General features: G+C 38.6%; 2 protein-coding genes across 2 annotated transcripts in view; one reads left to right on the top strand and one right to left on the bottom strand.

Annotated features, from left to right (window-relative positions):
* Positions 1-25,791, bottom strand: part of LOC123322851 (frizzled-2) — a 350,497-nt gene that overhangs the window by 271,996 nt on the left and 52,710 nt on the right. The gene's annotated exons all lie outside the window — the stretch shown is intronic.
* On the top strand, positions 9,604-14,156 carry LOC123307221. The gene is made up of 4 exons (XM_044889444.1): positions 9,604-9,905; positions 10,431-11,100; positions 11,171-12,733; positions 13,917-14,156. The coding sequence occupies exons 1-4, from the start codon at positions 9,604-9,606 to the stop codon at positions 14,154-14,156; spliced, it is 2,775 nt and encodes a 924-aa protein (XP_044745379.1).

Here is a 25,791-nt window from a genome sequence, read left to right as displayed (position 1 = left end):
AATACTCAGATAATGTCCCGTCATATATATATGAAATCTCTACTATGGTGCCATTCTTTAAGAAAGCAGTAAATTTTGGCATGTTGAACGAAACTTTACAGGGTCTATTTGAAGGTGAAGCTTTTTTTTCAACAGAAGGTAGAACTGGTCAAAATTAGGCTTTTCACCAAAAATCACCTATACAAAACTTTCAAAATGACAAAGTCGAAAAAAAAATTGAAAATGATAGATCCTTATACGACCCTAGACCGTTTGTTAGCTGAATTATCGCAAAGCAGTGGGAAAAAACTTATCTCCTGATTCGACCATGTGGTTTCGTTTAGGATATTGGCTTGTTCGATATTTACGTGGTAATGAAAATGGAAACTTAGGATTGCCGAATTGTTCTCATTGTTTTTTAGATTTTGTGAAATGGCTCATATCGATACCAACTGACAGAAGAGACTTAGAACACAAGTGTAAAAAATAAAATAATACTTCAAAATCTCACCAATAAAATTCGTCTAAATTATTCACGAATTTTTTCACAATGGGCATCACAATCTTCTTGTTTGAACATTCCAACCATCGTCGTAAAAATGGGATGAAATGGGGAAACTTCATTGCACTTTTTCAACATAACTAACATAAACACCTGCAAGAAACTTCCTCGATTTTCTAATTTTCTTTTCATCCTAAATTGCACGATATAACAATTATGATTCTCTCGAAAGTGACCTGATGCATCTAAACCGATGAACTTGGTACTTGGTACTAAACCATTCATTCATTGTCCAGCCATTTGTTTATGTTTTGTTTCGTTTTTGCGATGCTGGAGTCACCTTCCACAGTCCCATACTTGAAATTCAATGAAATTTTGTCTTGGATATTTTATGAAGAAAATTTTTGGTTAAACGACTTATTTTGATGGGTTCTACCTTCTGTCACATTTAAAAACACACTGTATATGCTAAAACAACTACCAAGCTGATAATTGTTGCAATTAAAATCACTTGAATCATGGAGATAAAATAATAATAGAAATTTTCATTCACCCTTACAGCATACAATAAAATTCAAAAATTTGGGAATATGAATTTATAAACACAACTAGTGGTTTAGAATTGAATGTCCTAACATCTGGGAGATCCATGATAAATCGAAACACTATTCAGATGTAAGTACAACTAGTGGTTTGTTTCACGCTTCAAAGAATGGTAACTTAGTTGGTGAAAACAATATAGTGGATCTGTGGTAATCTGATCTTCTCCTTGGTAAACTTGAATCCTCTAACCATTGCACCTTGTTATAGGCCTTGTGTTATAGGTAGAACACAAAAGGTCAAACTGATGACGTTTTTTGGGGATCGATAATACCAAAGATTTTTTTTTGATTGGTGTAAAAATCGAAAAACATAAGAAATGATTTTTCCGGGGCTGTAATTTACTGATTCTGAAGAAAGAAAGCTTAAAAAAAAACCTAGGTCTGCTAAAATTTGTCACAAAGGTTTATTATTCTCGAAGTTATTCCCAAATTTCACTTTCCGAAGGTAGATCGAGCAATATGAAAATCTGTCGAATTCCTCAAACATTTCCTTTCAAAAAGAAATTGAAAGGAGTTTTTTTGAATGAGCATTCATTGGTCTTCACCTCATAGGGAAAAACAAATATATAAAATATTAAAACCTGCAACGTAATAAGGAACAATTAATAGGAGCATCTTCCGATATCCAACTTATCGAAGAAAAGTAATTCTGTCAAAATGAAACGATTAAAGTACTAACTACTCTGCGTTTGGTAAGCTTTAAGATCAAATCTTCGTATAGAAACGTCAGATAAAATATCTAAAATTTCCCTACTACATCGGGAATCAGCAATTTATTGTTCCGAAATTCCCTCGCCTGAAATCAACATCATTCCTGAATAATTCATGAATTCCAAAGCTCACTTCATTGCTTCGTTAGGGAGGGTTCGTATAACCCTCGACTAAAAGTCTCCCAATTCATTCCAATCATTTCGGAGAGGACAGCTTTTTGTCTAGGGCTCTGGCCTAATGAAGTTTCAGGACCTAATGAATTGATGACGAGCCTTTGTCGTTGGCCGGAGAGTTCGTTCGGGCATAAATTAAAAGCCAGGTGTTAAAAATTATGATATTTCTCGCTCGCGAAGTGCAGATGCTATCGACCTCCTATAAATTCATCATGATTAGATTTTATTCTGAAATGGCTTCGGTATTATGCCTTCATTGCAACACTTTTTGGAACAATTTACAGCGTGAGTCTTCGACTCGTACCAATATTTTAACAGTAGATTGTTTAAATCAAAAGAAACACTTTTTTCCTATACCATTTTTCCGATACGGCCCTGATAAAAACATACGAGGATATATTGAAAAATTCTCAGCCTACTATAGAGCCAAACAAAATTTCAATGTCAAAATATTTTATTACTCAACATATTCTCCTCTTAATTAGATACATTTATTGCAGCCAACCTGCAACGTCTCTAGACCTTTCAAAAAAAAATGTTTCTTCTTGCTCTGCAAAACCAGAACTCCACAGCTTTTATAACCTCCTCGTTGGAAGAAAATTTACGACTTTTTGAACTTTTTTTCAGTTGAGGAAAGAGATGACAGTCGGATGGAGCCAAATCAAAATAAGGGGGGTGTTCTAGTAATTCAAACCCTAAATTACAAATTTTTTGCATGGCAACATGAGCAGATATGTGTGGAGAGAGGTTGTCCTGCAAAAACAAAACAGTAGAGTGATCAGTAATGTCGAATAGTAATTTCCGGTTATTGTTCTACCCTTATCCAAAAAATCAATCATGATCACTCCATGGGAATCCCAAAAAAGTGAAGCAAGAACTTTTCTAGCAGATGTTTGGACACGAAACTTCTTAAGTCTTGGAGAACCAGAGTGTCGTCATTCCATCGATTGTTGCTTTGTTTCTGGATCGTAGAAATGTACCAAAGTCTCATCCATAGTAACAATTCGATAAGAAGTCTACATCGTTTTCAAATCGAGCACAGATCGAACGCGAAGCTTCTACCCTTACACGCTTCTGCAATTTTTTTCATGTCCAAATTGACGTGAACTATATGATGAACGCGCGTTCGTATGAAATATTCAGTGCTTCAGATAAACGTTTTAGCCCAGTTCGACGGTTTGATAAAATCATGTCATGAACTGCATCGATATTTTCGGGGACTGACACAGAAACTGGCCTTTCCGATCGGTTATCATTTTCAACGGAAAATTTACCTCTTTTGAAGCTTGCAGTCCAATTTTTCACTGTCGCGTCGCATACCAAGGACATTGATCACCATGGGGTATTAAGCATATCTTCATACATCTGCTTACCTCTTGACCCTTTTAAATACAGGTACTTGATGATGGCTGGATACTCCAATTTTTCGATTTTCACAATGTCGGTGGATATTTTCTTTCTTTTAATTTATTGCGTAACTCTGGTTTACTTTTTTGAACTCAAACTTGATACTGACACTTCTAATGAGTTATTGTTCGTTGCTATGGTAACGCAATATTTTTTTTTATTCATGGAACTGATCTAGGCTAACTAGATATGAATACATCCTCGTTTAGCCATTTTGAGTTTTCATAATTTGCTGTGCCACAACTGGAAAAACAAAATTATTTACAGAATAACTAGCTAAATCTGTGACACTACACATCTGTGCATCTTTCAAACATAATTGTATTCAGCCAATTTTTAACATTTCACAGATAATTTTTAATTTTTGTACATCAATTTACTCGGAAACGGCGCATTATACGAGGAAATATGAAGTTTACTTTTATTTCACAAAACGTTCAAACAGTTGCAAACACAAGTGTACATGTGCCATTAACTTAGTCCAACTCTTCAATCTCTTTCGGTGTTAAGCCTTTTGAATAAAAGTGTGTTATCACCGCCCATTTTTTCACTTTTTCAAATTGAGAAAAGTTGGTTGCTTCAGTCGACAATAAAAATGAAACTATGAAATGGATATGAATGAAACTTTGACAAATATCTATCAAGTAATGATGCTGATAATACACGGCGCAAAAAAATTAACGCACATTATGGAGATCTCAATTTTATTCTACAACTGAAGGTGTTCTCAATGATAATTATTTTTATCAGAATTATGCATGTATATGTTATCCACTTTCAACGGTTTTCTTGGAATATCTTTGACTGCTCGCACAGACCTAGTGGTCGTTGATAATGGAGTTATGAATGCTGATAAGTATATATGGAACATTCTTGAAGAGCATGTAGTGCCATTTGCCCCATATATTGGTGAAAATTTCATTTTTATGGACTACCCCATCGTGCGCGCATCGTTCAGGAGTACCTTGAAGAGGTTGAAGTCTCTCGAATGGAATGGCCAGCAAGAAGTCCAGATCTCAAACCGATTGAGCAGGTTTGGGACAACCTCAATAGAAGGCTGAGAAGTTCAGAAAATCATCCAGCTACTCTTAATGACTTAGGAATCCAACTCGGAGAAATTTGAGAAGGATTAGATCAGAACATTCTAAGATCACTCATTTTGAGTATGAACCATCGTTGCCGAGCTGTAATTAACGCAAGGGGTGGAAATACCAAGTATTAAATCACTTATCAGCATTTCAGTATTTTGAAAATTGTTTATTTCTCTTCTTTCACATAAGATTCGGTGAAATCCTGAATTTTTCTTCCATTTAATGTGTCTTGTTTCCTTCAAAACCTTCCCGAGAGAACAAAAAAAAATAAGTTATAAAGTCAATGTAGAGTTAACTTTCATTGAAATTGAGATTTTCAGAATATGCGAATTTTTTTGCGCAGTGTTTAATGGCTTATTGAACGATTCTCGTAGATCTAAGTGCGAAACAATTATACAAGTAGGCAGACCAGCATGTTCCCAGAAATTAAAGAGGGAGTGAAATGAAGTCGAGACATCCGACAAGAAGAAGTGCAGCACTCTCCTTATTAACCCAATTTTGGGTCCTTCCAGCGTCGGGTCTCCTAATGAGGGGGACCACAGCCAGCCGGGCTCTGCACAAATTACACAGACGATTAATCATAACGTTGAATACATTTCAGATAGACGCGATACGTCCTTTTTATGTCGCATGATGAACGACACTCTCCGGGCAGTGCGTCGCGGTCGCGTTATTTATGTAAGGAAAAACGCCGATCCAGATGGGTCCAAATTTAAAACAGATCCCACGAAAATTATAATCATAAATTCGTTCCGATCGGATGTTGCCGCCCGCGGTTTATTGCCCGCATAATTGAATTTGTCAGTTCGGGAATAATGCGATTCCACGCTGACGGCGAGGAAATTGTCACCTCCGTTGCATAACTCATGATTCATGTTGCCGTCTACTTTGGAAGCCAACTGATGATGGTTTACTATTTCAAATGAAAAATGATAAGTCACCTGGTCTAGACGGCATTCCAGCGGAGATATTCAAAGCCCTGGATGAAGACATTGTCAATAGTCTCCTGACACTATTCCGCAAGATCTGGGAACAGGGAGATGTGCCACAAGACTTCAGAGACGCTTTAGTTATCAACCTCTATAAGAACAAAGGCGATACGTCAAATTGCAACAGTTACAGGGGCATATCGTTGCTTAGTGTGGCCGGTAAAATTCTCTCGAAGATTATGGCTAATCGTCTGGTTCCATTATTAGAAAAGCTATTACCTGAATCCCAGTGCGGCTTTCGACCAAATCGAGGTACGGTGGACCTAATTTTTACACTGCGACAGCTACAAGAGAAGGCCCGTGAACAACAATCAAGGATTTATACAGCCTTCATCGATTCAAGTAAGGCATTCGACTCGGCGAATCGGAGAGCGCTATGGAAAATCATGGAACGTCTTGGAGTACCCGAAAAATTCTTAGCCTTCATACCAACAACACCGCTAGAATACAGCATAATGGCTCTACAACCGACCATTTCTCAACCAACTCCGGAATAAAACAAGGCTGCGTATTAGCGCCTTTACTGTTCAATATTTTCGCCATTGCTGTATCGATAATTGCTGACATGAGTATGCCTGTAAGAGGTGTTGGGATAAGATTCAGATTTGATGGAGGCCTGTTCAACCTGAAGCGCCTCAGAGCAAAAACCCGTACCAAGTTTATCACGGAACTTCAATATGCAGACGACTGTTCACTCATCGCTAGTAGCTCAGAGGATCTACAGATAATGATCGACACCTATAAACATATATACGAAGCTTTAGGCCTTAGACTCAATACCGACAAGACCAAAATCCTGGTAAGTCCGCCAGAAAGCCTTCAAACAGATATCAGCCTGGAGAATGAAACTCTAGAACAGGTCGAGCAGTTCAAATACTTGGGAAGCTTCATAAATACTAGGGCTAATCTAGACACGGAAATACAAAACCGTATCAATTCGGCATCACGGGCATTCTGCAAGCTGAAGGAAAGAGTGTTTCAAAATCACGACCTCACTCTGAAGACCAAGACAGCTGTTTCCAAAGCAGTGGTCCTCCCAACGCTTCTTTACGGAAGCGAAAGCTGGACGCCCTACAGGCGATATATTAAACAGCTTGAGCAAACGCAGCAACGTCATCTAAGACAGATAATGCACATCAGATGGTTCCACAAAGTTTCGAATGCAGAAGTCTTGCAACGGGCGAGTTGTACAACAATTGAGACTCAAGTAACGAGGGCCCGACTCAGATGGAGCGGCCACATTCTGAGGATGCAAGACACAAGACTCCCCAAAATAGCTCTATATGGCGAATACACTGAGGGAGCCCGGAAACCAGGAGGCCAGTATAAGCGGTTTAAGGATACACTACATCAATCCCTAAAATTAGTTAATGCCAATCATAGCTGGGGACAACTAGTGTTAGACAGGTCACAGTGGAGGTCTTTGGTACACAGTTATAATGGAGAATCGAGAAGGATACAGCGGCGGCCAGATCTGGTTGGTGACTATCCGTGCCCTGACTGTGGAAGGATCTGCAGGTCACGGTTGGGTCTCTTCAGTCACAGGAGGGCACACAGTCGTAACTAGCCCTAAGAAATTACAAGTCTGCTCGCAATTTTTTTTTTCTTCTTTTTGTAGATTTATTCCCGGTAACGGGATACAGCAGTGAATGAATGAATGAATGAGTGTGCTTCCATATGGGCTAAACACAATGTTTTGGTGAAACTCTGGATGTGATGGTTTTAACAGCAAAATGGCAGAGTTTTCCAGAGTTTCACCAAAGCATTGTGTGCTTTCATATGGGCTAAACACAATGCTTTGGTGAAACTCTGGATGTGATGTTTTTAACAGCAAATAGCAGAGTTTTCCAGAGTTTCACCAAAGCATTGTGTGCTTCCATATGGGCTAAACACAATGCTTTAGTGAAACTCTGGAAAACTCTGCTATTTGCTGTTAAAAACATCACATCCAGAGTTACGATATGCGATCGTACGCATCGAAGAACGTTGTGATGTTTTTAACAGCAAATAGCAGAGTTTTCCAGAGTTTCACCAAAGCATTGTGTGCTTTCATATGGGCTAAACACAATGCTTTGGTAAAACTCTGGAAAACTCTGCTATTTGCTGTTAAAAACATCACAACGTTCTTCGATGCGTACGATCGCATATATTTCGAATGCTCGAGAATAGCAGCCCTGGTTCACTATTTTCAAATGAGCCTTCGCAATCGAGTAGTGTTAAAAATTGGAGTAATTTTTAACCCATCTCTACACTCGATGTACATCTCTAGCAACTCAGTGACTACGTTTATCGTTACATGCTTCTGTGAACGTAACCTTAAAATCGCTGTCAATCAGCTGCTCGAAAAAACCGGTGGAACCTGTTGAATCTGCTCAGTTCAATACATTCTCCCTAGATTCTTCGTTCGCTCAAGTGAATTGGAACTTGGTCTAAATTCTTTACGTGAATTTTAGTGCACTCTCAACTTTTTCAGTCATCTCAAATCTAATAATATTATTTTATATTATAATTATCAATCGATCAACATCTCAAAAAGGTACAGTACTTTTTCACTCAACAAAAAATGTAACCATTTTTTGCATGTGTCACGTTAGAATATCATTCTACATAATTTTCCTCTCAACATTCGCTCCATCGCTATGCATTTTCTCATAATTACATTCGCAATATTCTGCTCTACATCTCTCTATCATATTTGCATGTATATTTTCTCAATTTTCTCCAAATCTCTCAATCAACCACGTGCTCAATGTACCTAACTGCTTCAACCTCCTCAAAATGCATCGATATTTCATTCACTGTGAATCACATCACCTCGACAATCACTCACATTTTAATTTCTCTAATTTTAGCACCAAGTTCACATTTCACACCACTCTATTAGAAGCTTATATACTTGTATTCACTCTCATTTATATACATGTCACCTCAGATTAACTTTACATCTCTTACGATCAGACTTCTCAGGCCTCTTAAGTTTCAGGTACCTCTACGCTCAAGTTGGACACTTCGAAGGCTTCTCATAGACCAGATCGAGATCCATCTCACTACACTCAGAACTCTGAATAATGGAATACACTCTATCAACTCTATTGGACAGACTGGTTTGTGATAATGCTCGAGGAGGTCCAATCTGATTTCAACTCAATAAGTATAATTTATTATACACTTTTGCATGTCTCTATTACCTGAAACTTATGATACCTTATTTCTATTCTCTAACGTTATGAACTGCTCTTCTTGTTTCATCTCAATTATGAATACTATTCATTAATTCTTTCTACGTTTACAATATTTCATTTCTCTACATTGCATTTGTAACATAACTCACCTCAATTTCTGTACTCTCATACAACACCTTCTGCTTTTCTAATAGATTTGCTATTCCTGTAAGCGTTGGTAATCATCTCTCTACATTACATTTGTAACACAACTCACCTCAATTTATGTACTCTCATAAAACACCTTCTGCTTTTCTAATAGATTTGCTATTCCTGTAAGCGTTGGTAATCATCTCTCTCTCATTCTGTCTCATTACACCTGTCTCATTACATTACATATCTCTAACTTCTCAAGTTGTCACTGCAACCTTCTGTTTTTCTGATAGCGAGACAGTTTATGAAATCGTAAACTCTATCACTGTAAACGTTGTGCTTGCATGATAACACTCACATCAATTCACAACTATCAAGCTCAATTATTATGCTACTCAAAATACATAAACACGTTTTGATGTAAATCTATCTCCATTCTCTCAATTCTTATCAACCACATAATAATTGATCTTGTTACTCGATACATGAAATTCACTCAACCTGCTCTTTCACTCAAGCAAATACAACGTTGATTTTCTCATTGAAACATTACTCTCAAATTCTCTCAATAACTTCTCAATACTTGTAAATAGGTTCACTCTGTTTAGATGTTGTATATAATTTTACTTCATGCGAGTGTCTATTTATTATGTGACGTGTTTGATATACAATAAAGATTTTATTTTACCATCTCCAACTCAATCATTTGGTAACAGTCCACTTTTAAGTAATTGCCAAAAATCTCAACACCCAGATTTTTGAACATTTGGTCCTTCGAGCCGGATGATTGAGTTGGAATAATCATTCATTCATATCACATTCATCTCAAAAGGTCATGTCTCAAAAGTCGGGAAGATCTTCTCCATCTCCAAAAGAGGATGACGCTCAACTCCAGGTCCCTCCTACTCGATCATCCAGATCTTCCACATCTTCGCAGCCTGATGTGGGACCTCAAACTCGCTCGGCTGGTCTTCCCACCAACCTCAAATTGAAAGTCACCACTCAAATGAGTAGATTGCAACTCATGAAGGACATCTTCTCCAAGCTGTCCAACATCTCAACATGGACTGTGCAAGACCTGTCACACACTCAAGAACAGCTGCAAGACCTTCATAAGAACTTCTCAAAGACTCACTCGTATTTTGAGTCAACGTGGCCTGAGTCTTGTCTCGACCACGAATACTTCGCATCCTCAGTCTTCTTCGAGGAATACTCTCTATACCAATCAGCCATCTCGAAATTAATACAACTCAATATGTCACTCAATCCTGTGGATTCACAGCCATCCACTTCTGCTCAAGCCCCTCAGTCTTCTCAAACTCGTCCTCGATTGCCTGACATCTCAATTCCCACCTTCTCAGGCGACTTCTCAAAATGGCCTGCATTCCGAGACCTTTTTCAATCACTCGTGATCAATAGCACCTCAATTTCTGACATTGAAAGGTTACATTACCTTCGAACATGTCTCTCTCAAGAACCTCTCGACACCATCTCCAGTCTTCCCTTAACGGAAGTCTCGTTCCCCATAGCTTGGAAGAAGCTTATGGATAAATATGAAAATAAAAGGCTGCTCCTCTCTTCTCAATACTCAAAACTTCTCTCCTTCTCATTGGCGAATCAGAAAAATTCTACCGCCTCATCTCTTCGTCAATTTATTGACAGCATCGTCAATCCTCTCCAAAGTTTGAAAGCTCTAGGTGAAGATCTAGAGCAGAACAATAATCTTTTGGTGTTTCATATCATCAACCGTATGGATCACGCCTCTCGAACACATTGGGAAACTCTCATCTCCTCTAATAACGAATTTCCCTCCTTCGCTCAGTTGATGGAGTTCCTCCAATCTCGCTCCAGAGCTCTAGAATGGACTGAGTCCAACCAGAGACAGTCACCTCAAGAATCATCTCGCTCTTGCACAACAGTGCACACCATCTCTCAAAAGGTTACAGCTCAAAATAAACCTTCTCCTTCACTCATCTCAAGCAAACCGGCCTCCTCGAACACTCCAATCTCAAAAGTCTCTTCTATGCCCAACTACACCTGTGATGATTGTGGACACGACCACTTTATTGCAGATTGCCCTCGCTTCTCCAAACGCTCACCTCAAGAAAAAGCTGATGTAGTATTACATCGCATCCTCGGCTCTAACTGCCTCGGCAGACATCATCGCCACTCTTGCAGAACGACAAAGATCTGCAAAATCTGTGGAAGTCGTCATCACACTCTTCTACATGATGCTCCTCTCAGCAGTAAACCACACTGCAAAGTTCCACCGGTACCCCCTCGAGTGCTTCCACAATACGCTCTCACATCTCAAAAATCTGCTCAAAGGGAGGTGAGTTCTAGCAACTCAGCTCTAAAGCCTTCAAAATAGTTCGAAGAAGCGTTGAATTATTTTTCTTCAGCTACCTCAACCACGACTCAACACTCTTCTCGCCACTGCCATCGCCCATCTCATCACCTCAACAGGATCACACACGGTTCGACTACTCATCGACAGTGGATCCGAGCTGACCTTCATCTCTCAAGATCTAGCAAGAAAACTCAACATCCCTAGAAGGAAGTCGCATGTTGTAATTGTGGGAATTCATGGAAAGACTTCTAAGACACAGGGATCTCTCGCCCTCGCTCTCAAGTCGACGTATGACCATCAAACCATAAATATTGATGCTCACATTCTTTCATCATCTTTCTCTAATTTGCCTTCCTTCTATACATGTTTTCAGCAATCTCTACATCTCCAGCATCTCAAGTTAGCTGATCCAGAATACCACATCTCAAGAGCCATCGACATCATTTTGGGTGCTGATGTATATGGCTCAGTTGTTCTTCCTCAGATGAAAAAAGGCCCTCCATCATCTCCAATCGCGCAACTCTCAATCTTCGGCTGGCTAATCCTAGGACCTGTGTGTCAAGAACAGGAACGCCTTCCAATCCAATCTCCAATGTTTCATACTGTTCAAGATGAAGATCTACATCATCTCCTCACTAAGTTTTGGGAACAGGAAGAAATTCAACCAACGCCTACCTCACATCTCACCTCTGACGAGCAAGAATGTGAAAACCACTTTGTCTCCACTCACTCTAGTCTCGCCTCAGGGAAATACATGGTAAGATTACTATTGAAATCATCTATTGACGTCTTAGGTTCTTCCAGACAACGAGCCTTCCGATGTCTGCAAGCCTTGATTCGGAAATTCGACAAGGATCCTGACTACTCTCTGCTCTACCACCAATTTCTCGATGAATATGAACTCCTCCAGCACATGCAACCAGTCTCGTCAGAAAAGGTCAGCTCAAGATATTTTCTTCCTCATCATGGTGTTCTCAAAACAGACAGCTCTACAACGAAACTGCGAGTAGTCTTCAACGGCTCCAGCCCCACCTCGACTGGCATTTCTCTCAACGATATTATGCACACCGGAGCGAAACTACAACTCGACGTGATTGATGTTCTTATGTGGGTGCGTAAATTTAAATTTGTCTTCTCTACAGATATCACAAAGATGTACAGACAGATTCTTGTTCATCCTGATGATTGGGATCTTCAAAGCATCCTTTGGCTCGACTCAAACAACAACGTGAAGACATACCATCTCACAACAGTCACATACGGAACTAGATCAGCTCCATTTTTGGCAATCAGAGTTCTTCTCCAACTTCTCAAAGATGAGGGTCACAACTTTCCACTAGCCATTCCTCCATTAACGAAAGGTCGTTATGTCGATGATATTTGTGGTGGAGCAGATACTGAACATCAACTTCTCGAAATTGCCAAACAACTCCAGAACCCTTGCATGGCGGCCGGCCTTCCGCTAGCAAAATGGCAGTCAAACGTCTCAAGTCTCTCTCACGTCACTCAAGAGGAAGAATCAACATCCACTACAATCTCATTCGATGAAGGTTCTCACTCAACTAAAGTGTTAGGTCTAATCTGGTACCCTCAAGAGGACTATTTCACTTTTAAAGTCAGCTCCAATCTATCTGGGTCTTTGATCACCAAGCGATCAGTTCTATCTCATATTGCAAAAATATTTGATCCACTCGGTTTAGTCTCCCCTGTTACGATTAGGGCTAAAATGTTGTTGCAGGAATTATGGCTCCAAAAGTTATCATGGGACGAACCTCTACCTCAACTACTCCAACAGAAATGGTACGACATCAGTGAAGATCTCTCCAAGCTGGCCAGCATCACAATTCCAAGATGGATTAACACTCAAGAGGGTTCTTTCATTCAACTCCACGGCTTCTCTGATGCATCTCAACTCGCCATTTCAGCCGTTCTCTACCTTCTCGTTCGAACTCCGTCCAAGGAATGCAAAGTTACAATGCTTTGCTCCAAAACCAAAGTATCGCCTTTAAAACCACTCACAATCCCGAGACTCGAATTATCAGCTGCTCTTCTCCTCTCTCGACTCGTTAATTATGCGCATAATGTTTTAGCTCTCAACATTCACTCAACCACTCTATGGACGGACTCCTCAATCACTCTAGCTTGGATCAACACTCACCCTTCACGTTGGAAGGACTTTGTACGGAACAGAGTTGCAACAATCCAAGATCTAACTCCAAGGGCCCATTGGAGGTATATTTCCGGCAAAGACAATCCTGCTGACTGTGCATCACGAGGGTTAACTTCATCTCAACTTCGCAACCACTCGCTATGGTGGACGGGACCACCATGGCTTTCCAAGTCAGAAGATTCATGGCCAAATCGTCAGCCGGCACCGACAACCGACCATGAATCAGAAGCAAGACCAGTCATCTCTATACTCACCTCCACTACGTCAGACTACTCATGGGATCTCCTCTATAGGTATTCCAGTTTGAATAAATTGTTACGAATTACCTCTATTTGTTCAAAGATTCTCGCACGACTCCAACGGAAGCTGGATCCAGCACACCTCACACACCTGACTTCAACTGACTTGGAAGCATCTCGAAGGCAACTCAAAAAGTCTACTTTCCACATGAACTCAAGGCTCTTCAATCACACACTCCACTTCTCTCTTCACATGTATTCAGTAGACTCACTCGACAACAATGGTGTAATTCGTGTAGGCGGACGAATTTCCCATTCTCAGCTCGACCCAGATAGCAAGCATCCAATTATTCTTCCTCGACAATCTCAATTTACTTCTTTGGTTATAGATGAAACTCACCAAACAACTACTCTACATGTACAAGGCACTGTGGCACCGCTCTCAACAACTCATGGCACAACTACCTACATCTCAAGTGCAGCCATCTCATCCATTCCTCTACACTCTGAGGATTGAAAGCAGTCTGTTCGCTCCAGTTATGGGTGGATTGAGTAGCTCAGACACTGGAGTGATGGATTGCCTCAACTTCCTCACAATGGATAATTTACGAAGACCTACTCGATTATAATCAACTACGTTAATTATGGCGGCCGGAATGTTAAAAATTGGAGTAATTTTTAACCCATCTCTACACTCGATGTACATCTCTAGCAACTCAGTGACTACGTTTATCGTTACATGCTTCTGTGAACGTAACCTTAAAATCGCTGTCAATCAGCTGCTCGAAAAAACCGGTGGAACCTGTTGAATCTGCTCAGTTCAATACATTCTCCCTAGATTCTTCGTTCGCTCAAGTGAATTGGAACTTGGTCTAAATTCTTTACGTGAATTTTAGTGCACTCTCAACTTTTTCAGTCATCTCAAATCTAATAATATTATTTTATATTATAATTATCAATCGATCAACATCTCAAAAAGGTACAGTACTTTTTCACTCAACAAAAAATGTAACCATTTTTTGCATGTGTCACGTTAGAATATCATTCTACATAATTTTCCTCTCAACATTCGCTCCATCGCTATGCATTTTCTCATAATTACATTCGCAATATTCTGCTCTACATCTCTCTATCATATTTGCATGTATATTTTCTCAATTTTCTCCAAATCTCTCAATCAACCACGTGCTCAATGTACCTAACTGCTTCAACCTCCTCAAAATGCATCGATATTTCATTCACTGTGAATCACATCACCTCGACAATCACTCACATTTTAATTTCTCTAATTTTAGCACCAAGTTCACATTTCACACCACTCTATTAGAAGCTTATATACTTGTATTCACTCTCATTTATATACATGTCACCTCAGATTAACTTTACATCTCTTACGATCAGACTTCTCAGGCCTCTTAAGTTTCAGGTACCTCTACGCTCAAGTTGGACACTTCGAAGGCTTCTCATAGACCAGATCGAGATCCATCTCACTACACTCAGAACTCTGAATAATGGAATACACTCTATCAACTCTATTGGACAGACTGGTTTGTGATAATGCTCGAGGAGGTCCAATCTGATTTCAACTCAATAAGTATAATTTATTATACACTTTTGCATGTCTCTATTACCTGAAACTTATGATACCTTATTTCTATTCTCTAACGTTATGAACTGCTCTTCTTGTTTCATCTCAATTATGAATACTATTCATTAATTCTTTCTACGTTTACAATATTTCATTTCTCTACATTGCATTTGTAACATAACTCACCTCAATTTCTGTACTCTCATACAACACCTTCTGCTTTTCTAATAGATTTGCTATTCCTGTAAGCGTTGGTAATCATCTCTCTACATTACATTTGTAACACAACTCACCTCAATTTATGTACTCTCATAAAACACCTTCTGCTTTTCTAATAGATTTGCTATTCCTGTAAGCGTTGGTAATCATCTCTCTCTCATTCTGTCTCATTACACCTGTCTCATTACATTACATATCTCTAACTTCTCAAGTTGTCACTGCAACCTTCTGTTTTTCTGATAGCGAGACAGTTTATGAAATCGTAAACTCTATCACTGTAAACGTTGTGCTTGCATGATAACACTCACATCAATTCACAACTATCAAGCTCAATTATTATGCTACTCAAAATACATAAACACGTTTTGATGTAAATCTATCTCCATTCTCTCAATTCTTATCAACCACATAATAATTGATCTTGTTACTCGATACATGAAATTCACTCAACCTGCTCTTTCACTCAAGCAAATACAACGTTGATTTTCTCATTGAAACATTACTCTCAAATTCTCTCAATAACTTCTCAATACTTGTAAATAGGTTCACTCTGTTTAGATGTTGTATATAATTTTACTTCATGCGAGTGTCTATTTATTATGTGACGTGTTTGATATACAATAAAGATTTTATTTTACCATCTCCAACTCAATCATTTGGTAACAGTCCACTTTTAAGTAATTGCCAAAAATCTCAACACCCAGATTTTTGAACAAGTAGGTAGAAAAAAAATTGAACCCCACGTGAAATTTTCTTGTGGAATGTATTAATTGTTGTTAGTTCTCTGTGAAGCTACACCATATACTTTTGAAGTACGTAATCGTGGGGCATATAATTAAAAATGGAAAAGAAAATCAGAAAACATTGGAAATAGGGAGAAGAATACGCTTAGCATGGGCAGCCTTCGGCAAACTGAGTTTCATCTTTAGGGACGAAAATATTCCTCTGCACTTGAAACGCAAAACCTACGACTGCTGTTTATTACCAGTGGCAACTTATGGTCTAGAAACTATGGCAATAACGGAAGAAGTGGCAGAACAACTGAGAGTAACTCAAAGGGCCATGGAAAGGATTATGCTGGGTATAAGCTTAAGGGACAGAATTCCGAACACCGAAATAAGAAAAATTTCTTTCTTATGCCTTGTGAATCTCATATTTCCAAAACTATTTCCCGAACCGCTACAAAACTATATTGTTTAACATTTGTGGGTGTTCGATTTGAGTCAGTCATAATAGTTGTAGTTGCATCTGGTTTTCCCTATTTTATCTGTATTTTCCAAGTGCTATCTCGAGAACGTTAGCGATGTTATTTATCTCTTCGTATCCCGCTTCTCTATTCTATTCTATTCAAAATTGAATGACATATAATACATAACCAATAACCAGCGTCGTCTCGGAAAAAGTACGTTCGATGATAATACTGAAATTCGACTAGAAACTAATCTTTCAGATCGCATACAATTCGTCCCAAAACGAGAGCAAAAACCTTATATCTAGGAGTACATGAAAATCATATTCAAATATTCTCCACACGATCGCCGAACCAATATATTCCCCATATTGGAATTCGAAGACAGGAATCGAAATCAAAGTGCCTAAGGCGAAGTTTCGCAAATATTTCCGCAAATATTTCCAGATCAAGGACTCTGTTTCCCATAGCTCCCCTTTTCCACTTTTTTCTCAATCCATCTTTAACCCCGGCTAGATATTGTGGGGCAAGTTCCATCATGGTCCCTCTCGCGCACATTTCAGTAAACCACCTAGACTAATATACGAGGATATAAAAATTCTTAGCCTACTATAGAACCAAGCAAAATTTCAATGTCAGAACTTTTTCTTACTCAACATATTCTCCTCTTAATTGGATACATTTATTACAGCCAACCTGCAATGTCTCTAGAACTTTCAAAAAAAAAATGTTTCTTCTTGCTCTGTAAACCAGACCTCCACAGCTTTTATTACCTCCTCGTTGGAAGAAAATTTACGACCTTTTGAACTTTTTTTCAGTTGAGGAAAGAGATAATAGTCGGATGGAGCTAAATCTGGTGAATAAGGGGGGTGTTCTAGTAATTCAAACCATAAATCACGAATTTTTTGCATGGCAAAATGAGATTCGTGTGCAGGGGCGTTGTCCTGCAAAAACAAAACACCTTTGGATAAATTTCCGCGTCTTTTCTCTTTAATTTTTTTCCCTAGAGTGGTCAGTAATGTCAAATAGTAATCTCCGGTTATTGTTCCACCATTACCGATAAAATCAATCATGATTACTCCATGTCATTCCCAATAAACTGAAGCAAGAACTTTTCCAGCAGATTTTTGGACACGAAACTTCTTAGGTCTTGGAGCACCAGAGCTTTGCCATTCCAGCGATTATTGCTTTGTTTCTGCATCGTAGAAATGTACCCAAGTCTCATCCATAGTAACAATTCGATTTAAGAAGTCTACATCGTTTTCAAATCGAGCACAGGTCGATCGCGATGCTTCTACCCTTGCACGCTTTTGGTCAACATTCAAACATTTGGGGATCCATTTTGCAGCAATTTTTCTCATGTTCGAATTGACGTGAACTATATGATGAACGCGTTCGTATGAAAAATATTCAGTGCTTCAGATATCCGTTTTAGCCCAATTCGACGATCTGATAAAATCATGTCATGAACTGCATCGATATTTTCGGGTACTGACACAGAAACTGGTCTTCCCGATCGGTCATCATCTTCAATGGAAAATTACCTCTTTTGAAGCTTGCAGTCCAATTTTTCACGGTTGCTTACGAAGGACATTGATCACCAAGGGGCATTAAGCATATCTGCGTAAATCTGCTTACCTCTTAACCCTTTTAAATACAGATACTTGATGATGGCTCGATAGTCCACTTTTTCGATTTTCACAATTTCGCTGGACATCTTCTTTCTTTTAATTTATTGCGTGACTCTGGTTTACTTTTTTGACCTCAAACTTCACACTGACACTTCTGATGAGTTATTGTTCGTTGCTATGGTAAAGTAATATTTTTTTCATGCATGGAACTGGTCTAGGCTAACTAGATATCAATACATCCTCGTACATGTATAATGAAAATAAGAAGCGTCGTAGATTGACGCACTTGAGCTATGAAAATGTCTCAAGAATACTATAATGATGATGTTGAAATATACAATATTCTTGCCTCATCCACAGTTCTTTGTAAAGAAGATATCTTAAACATTATTTTTGAGATATTTTCGATGAAAATATATTATTAATAACCTTTTCCCTGTCCAAAACGGACTAATATCCGAACATGAGCAGTTGTACAGAAAAGTTCCAGGTAAACAATTCCAATTGTCGTTCAAAGAGAACGGCAGCAACGCCAACCTGGACGCATAAAAAAATCATTGAAGTATAGCAGCAGGTAGAAGTCGTCCCATTTAGAGAGTTTCTTTCCATGCCCTATTTTTTCTCTCCCACAAAAGGACTCCTTTCCTTATTCCGTACGTTTGTAGACCTCATAGCAAGATGGATTTCATTGTTGAATGATAATTACGAAAACGTAAAGATTCATTCTGCGGCCGTATAATGCGCTAAAAAATATCTTTGTGCATAGCTATCTTCAGGAAGTGCGCTTATATGGTGTCTCATTAAACCACTCTCTTCCTGAATAGTCTCCTTCTCTTCAATGAGGATCAAGGAATGTTAGAACCGAGAGAGAGAGATATATATCGCGAAGATGTAGATTGTGTAGTACACAGCGAAATGAAAAATCAATAGAAATTGAATATATTGCAGATATTTCGAGTGATGAATTTCTAAAATCAAAGAGGGATAGAATTGTAGGTAGATCTTAGACATCACTTTAAAAATACACTGCGCAAAAAATTTAACGCATATTCTGAAAATCTCAATTTTAATGAAAGTTAACTCCACATTGACTTTATAACTTATTTTTTATGTTCTCTCGGGAAGGTTTTGAACGAAACAAGACACATTAAATGGAAGAAAAATTCAGGATTTCACCGAATCTTATGTGAAAGAAGAGAAATGAACAATTTTCAAAATACTGAAATGCTGATGAGTGATTTAAAACTTGGTATTTCCACCCCTTGCGTTAATTACAGCTCGGCAACGACGGTTCATACTCAAAATGAGTGATCTTAAAATGTTCTGATCTAATCCTTCCCAGATTTCTCCGAGTTGGATTCCCAAGTCATTAAGAGTAGCTGGGTGATTTTCTGAACTTCTCAGCCTTCTATTGAGGTTGTCCCAAACCTGCTCAATCGGATTGAGATCTGGACTTCTTGCTGGCGATTCCATTCGAGAGACTTCAACCTCTTCAAGGTACTCCTGAACGATGCGCGCACGATGGGGTCTGGCATTATCGTCCATAAAAATGAAATTTTCACCAATGTATGGGGCACATGCACTTCAAGAATGTTCCTTATATACTTATCAGCATTCATAGCTCCATTATCAACGACCACTAGGTCTGTGCGAGCAGTCAAAGATATTCCACCCCATACCATATACAAGTATACAAGGGAACGTCGATCACAATGGTAGAGGCAGAATCTAGACTCATCTGTGAAGAGAACTCTTTCCCAATCAGCCTCTTCCCAATGGATATGCTCTCTCGCAAAATCTAAACGCGCCCTTCGATGGGCTGAGGTAAGAGCTGGGCCTCTTGCCGCGACACGAGGCCTTAAATCATATTCTCTGAGGCGATTTCTTATTGTCTGAGTGCTAATTTGCACCTCATGAGTTTGCTCAAGCTGAATTTGAAGGAGGCGAGCGGTTGCAAACCGTTGTCTCAACGAAGAAACTCTCAAGTAACGTTCTTGAATGGCAGTTGTTACCCGGGGTCTACCCTGTCCTGGTCTTCGGACATTCATACCTGTCTCCCTGAATTGCTGCAACATTCTGGACACACTTGTATGGGAAACTCCAAACCTTTCTGCAATTCTTGTGTATATCCACCCTTCTTCTTGAAAAACTACCGCTTGGGCACATTCCTCTTGGGTCAAATTGCTTGTTTCGCGTTGCATAGCGATCGAGTGTAGAAAATCAAACGAAAGAAAAACTATTGATCACTAGAATTGATCGAGAACAACTGATTTTAGAATGGAGCCAATACATTCAAAATCTGATAATATCATCTTTTTTTATTCCTGCTGGGAAAAAACATCTGTATTGAAGAAAACCGTTGAAAGTGGATAACATATGCATGCATAATTCTAATAAAAATAATTATCATTGAGAACACCTTTAGTTGTAGAATAAATTTGAGATTTCCATAATGTGCGTTAATTTTTTTTGCGCGGTGTATATCATTCGAACGAGATAGCAACAGTCAATTAGTACGTACACATTCAGATTTTGATTATTAACAGCAGGAATATGAATATACTAGACGTTTCCTTCACTCAAGCGTGAAAAAACTTTACAACTGGAAATAAGGGACGAGAAATGCATGGAAAGTTGGCCAATTTATTACTTCTTTCTGAATTCGATTCGTGATACTCGAGTATAAAACGGCAATATCAAGCTTCTTCGAGAGATTGAATTAGGAATCCGCTAGGAAGCTGAAAATTCCAAGTTATTAAAAAGTTTACTCGGCAAGTCCGAGTCAAATAGGAATCTCAATGCACCACATCGTGAAATAGACTCTCGTTATTCATTCATTGAATTTCTTATGAACTTACGCTCATTATGGTTATTGAATAAGAGGAATTCGATGAAAATTTATTGATTGCAGGGATATCTGATCAAAGCGAGCGTTGAGAGACTGAACAGTCGACAAGCTCAACGAAACCGATCTTTGGATGCTTTCATCTCTCGGGCATTTTTGGCTTCAAAGGAATCCAGGAAAATGTCCTCTGCTTGGATCCTGAGCAGTGTAAGGATTGCTTACAAAAAGAAAATGATGGGGATACAACTGATTTAACTGATAATCGTGTCAAACAGCTTGACATATGTATACAAAGTGAATTTCTGACTTGTGCATACCTATATTTGAACATAAGGTCTCGTCGAATGAAACTTTTGTGAATGGTTTGAAAGATATCGTTTTAAGCAGATTTTCAGGAAAGAAAGTGCTTGGATGTCTAATTCATCAATAAATGTAAAAAGTTCGAGATCTCGACTCATCACAATTTCGGAGAGCTGCAACTCTTGTGAATACAGGGTGTATTTAAAGGTGAGGCTTTTTTTTCAACAGTAGGTAAAACTGGTCAAAAAAAAGCGTTCGAACAAAAATCACCTATGCAAAACTTTCAAAATGATAAAGTTGAAAAAAATATTGAAAATAATTACCTACTGGAATATATCCTAATACGACCCTACATCAATTGATATCTGAATTATTGCAAAGCAATGAGAAAAAAAAATTATCTCGTGATGACTGACTCAACCATATTATTTCGTACAGGATATTGTTCCATTCGATTTTTACGTGGGAATAAAAATGGAAACTCAGGATTGGTGAATTTTTTTCATTATTTAGTAACTTAAACGATTTGGCTCGTTTCGATACCAACTAAAACTACTTAAAACCAAATGTAAATATAAAAAAAGAATATTAGTTCAAAATTTCACCAATAAAATTGGTCTAATTGTTCACAAATCTTTCCACAATGATGATCACAATCTTACTTTTGTTCGAACCCTCCAACAATCGTCGTAAAAAGGGGATGAAATAGGATAAAAATAATAGCACTTTGTCCACATAAGCACTTTCAATAAACTGCCTCAATTTTTCCTTTTTCATTCTTAATCTCACAATACAACAATTTTTTCAAGTGACCTGATGCAAGTAATCAGATAAACTCGGAAGTACTGAACCATTCATTGTCCAGCCATATGTTTATATTTTGTTTCGTTTTTCCACAGTAACCGAGTCAATTCTCACAGTCCATTACTTGACATTTAATGTATTTTATCGAACTTCTAGGGGTTGTAGCTCAGCCATGTTGAATGTTTTATATAGACAATTTTCAATGGAATTATTCATTTTGATGACTTCTACCTTCTGTAAAAAAAGGCACAGCTTTGAAAACACCTTGTATGTTTTGTGTTCAAGGCAATTTTCGATATTTCCAGTTTTTCCTAGTTTTGTTGATCACATTAATGGTTTCTCACAGAACACCTAACTCACAGATCTTAGTCCACTTAGGTGTTCTGTTATAGTGTCAAAATTTTATATAATCTGTATGCAAAGTCGCATTATCTAAAGTAACTAATCTCGGACACTTTAGTGTAATTTTTCTGCAACGAGACTGTATATTTAATGCACAAAGCATGAAAGAAAAAATCAAATAATGTCAAAACTTATCACAATATACAAAATAACTTGGAATACAATTCTAATTCCTTAGGCAAACGAAATAAAAAATAAAATTCAAAAAAACAAGATTTCAGCAGAGGTTGGACTTGCATCTACTCTTTCTGGATGGAATAGGCTCTGTGATGATACTTTAAATGACGGTGGTTGGCTAGTTTAGATGTAGATCTCAACGTTCGTTAATTTTAATATTAACGAATATCATGTATCTGAATTAAATTCTTTCAGTATTTACCCTCGAAGGTAATCTATTTTATAATTCCGATGTCCGGTGCAACGGTTTCTACCATGAATTTGAACGTTTCCGAGCTCCCTCTAGACTGCTTCATGACAACAAAATGCGGATCCTGCACCATACTGAAAGTCAAAAGCGAATGGATGCGTGTTGCTATCTTCACTCTGAGAGTTCGGAAAGTAAATTAAGTCGGAGATTAAAGCAATTTTTGCTATCCATATTCATATAGTTAGTAAAAATCGCAATATTTTTCCGTAGGACCATTTTGGAATGAAATACCAGCTCGTTTATCTATCGGTTTCTTACTTTTCTTGAAACTTTTTGTGGTAGATCCGTTTTCCTAAGTCACAGAAAGATTCCGGACAAATGAAGGCTGTTCCTTCTCATTTTATTATGACTGCATTGGTTCCCTCGTTTCCTTTATCATTTTCCTATTTCATTGAGATGTCACACTAACTTGATTTTAAAGATCGATCGCTTTGTCCCATCTCCGATAGTGCAAGTATCGATGCCTAAAATGCGCTAGGACATCTAAAAGATGGTAATTGGTGAGCCTTTGGTGCCAGGCCCTAAAGCACCAACAAATTTTTGGGTAAATTGTTTCAAAACCGTCTGTGTAGAATTCAATTTTTCCAGACTTAATTCTTATTCAGCTGTTTGGTGCAGTAGGGGTCAATTAGTTCCAGTCTGAATGAGTCATCTAGAGCGTAGTTGTTTTTCAGGCTTTGATTAACTAGCATAAGCTTCGAGTATTAACCACTACCTCAATTACGAGGATGTATTGATATCTAGTTAGCTTAGATCAGTTCCATGCATAAAAAAAATATTGCGTTACCATAGCAACGAACAATAACTCATTAGAAGTGTCAGTGTGAAGTTTGAGGTGAAAAAAGTAAACCAGAGTTACGCAATAAATTAACAGAAAGAAGATGTCCACCGAAATTGTGAAAATCGAAAAATTGGAGTATCTGTATTTAAAAGGGTTAAGAGGTAAGCAGATATGCTTAATAGCCTTGGTCATCAATATATATCCTTCGTATGCGACCGTGAAAAATTGGACTGCAAGCTTCAAAAGAGGTATATTTTCCATTGGAGATGATGACCGATCGGGAAGGCCAGTTTCTGTGTCAGTCCCCGAAAATATCGATGGAGTTCATCACATGATTTTATCAGAACGTCGAATTGGGCTGAAACGGATATCTGGAGCACTGAATATTTCATACGAACGCGTTCATCATATAGTTCAAGCCAATTTGGACATGAGAAAAATTGCTGCAAAATGGATCCCCAAATGTTTGAATGTTGACCAAAAGCTTGCAAGGGTAAAAGCATCGCGTTCGATCTGTGCTCGATTTGAAAACGATTTAGACTTCTTAAACCGAATTGTTACTATGGATGAGACTTGGGTGCATTTCTACGATCCGGAAACGAAGCAACAATCGATGGAATGGCGACACTCTGGTTCTCCAAGACCTGAGAAGTTTTTTGTCCAAAAATCTGTTGGAAAAGTTCTTGCTTCATTTTTTTGGGATTGCCATGGAGTAGTCATGAATGATTTTTTGGATAAGGGTAGAAAAATAACGGGAGATCACTATTCGACATTACTGACACTCCACAGGAAAAAATTAAAGAGAAAAGACGCGGAAAGCTATCCAAAGGTGTCTTGTTTTTGCAGGACAACACCCCTGCACACAAAACTCTTGTTGCCATGCAAAAAATTGGTGATTTAGGGTTTGAATCACTAGAAAACCCCCCTTATTCACCAGATTTGGCTCCATCCGACTATCATCTCTTTCCTCAACTGAAAAAACGTTTAAAAGGTCGTAAATTTGCTTCCAACGAGGAGGTTATAAAAGCTGTGGAGATCTCGTTTGCAGAGCAAGAAGAAACATTTTTTTTTTGAAAGGTCTAGAGACGTTGTAGGTTCGCTGTAATAAATGTATCAAATTCAGAGGAGAATATGGTGAGTAATAAATTATTTTGACTTTGAAATTTTGTTTGGTTCTATAGTAGGCTAAGAATTTTTCAATATATCCTCGTATTCCTCACTACTCAATAACCCAACCTAACCTAACCTTACAATGGCTGTCTACATCTCTTCTGGGATTTCAAAAAGTAGCCAGTTGGGATAGCCTGACTTTTTTACGTGTTCCTGTATAGGTTTTCTCCGTATGTTGTTATAATTCACACGCACGACCTTTCATAAGCTCGCCAATTGACATCACTTAGCCGTAGTCAGATCCCCTCTTCCGAGTTAAAAACCTTGACGGTCGGCACACGGAAAGGAAAAAACAAAAAATTAACCATTTTAGCCGGCAGATACCTAATTAATTCTCCTCACATGTTTCCACTCCAGCGTTTTTTGCCAAAGCCGTCGCCGACGAGCTGTGGGGATCCTCCTGCGCCCCCCCGCGTTCATCCCCCACAAAAGCCGTGCAGGCGCCTCGGTTTTCAATCGGGTCCTTATGAAATAACGTCCTCGCATTGCGTATAGTGGCGGCCCCGCAGCCCGGAAACGTACATGAGGTTTACAAAAGTGCCAATGTGGAGCGAAATGAAAAGAATCCTAGTTGGATATGACGTAAGTGGCACTCTCGTGACAGTTCAAAAGAATCGGCATGCGAAAAACTTCACAGAGATTTGCTAACGGGGTATGCAATAACACACACACAAAGATCCAGTGCCGTCATTGAGCTTTGAGCCCGGATATGCCCCGCTTTTACTGCCATCTCTGAATGCTTGGAAACGACGAAATTGGGTTCGGTGAAAGGAGACTGTTCGTTTGTCGTATATTGTATACCTGAGACGTCAACCGCGGATGCTGCTCGAAGGAATTTCGAGTTTTTTTGAGGATTCCGTTATTTCACCTCCACCCACGAAAATGCTACTTATAAAAAAAAATCTTTT

Source organism: Coccinella septempunctata, chromosome 1 (assembly GCF_907165205.1).
Source record: "Coccinella septempunctata chromosome 1, icCocSept1.1, whole genome shotgun sequence".
NCBI classification, from domain to species: domain Eukaryota; kingdom Metazoa; phylum Arthropoda; class Insecta; order Coleoptera; family Coccinellidae; genus Coccinella; species Coccinella septempunctata.
This window is presented reverse-complemented; position numbering and strand designations above follow the sequence as displayed.

What these genes read in the sequence shown, in the direction of transcription:
- LOC123307221 (XM_044889444.1), top strand. Translation starts at nt 9,604, where the DNA reads ATGTCTCAAAAGTCGGGAAGATCTTCTCCATCTCCAAAAGAGGATGAC. An exon ending in AACTTCTCAAAGACTCACTC is followed by an intron (nt 9,906 to 10,430) that starts GTATTTTGAGTC and finishes ATTTATTGACAG; the next exon opens with CATCGTCAATCCTCTCCAAA. An exon ending in AAAAATCTGCTCAAAGGGAG is followed by an intron (nt 11,101 to 11,170) that starts GTGAGTTCTAGC and finishes ATTTTTCTTCAG; the next exon opens with CTACCTCAACCACGACTCAA.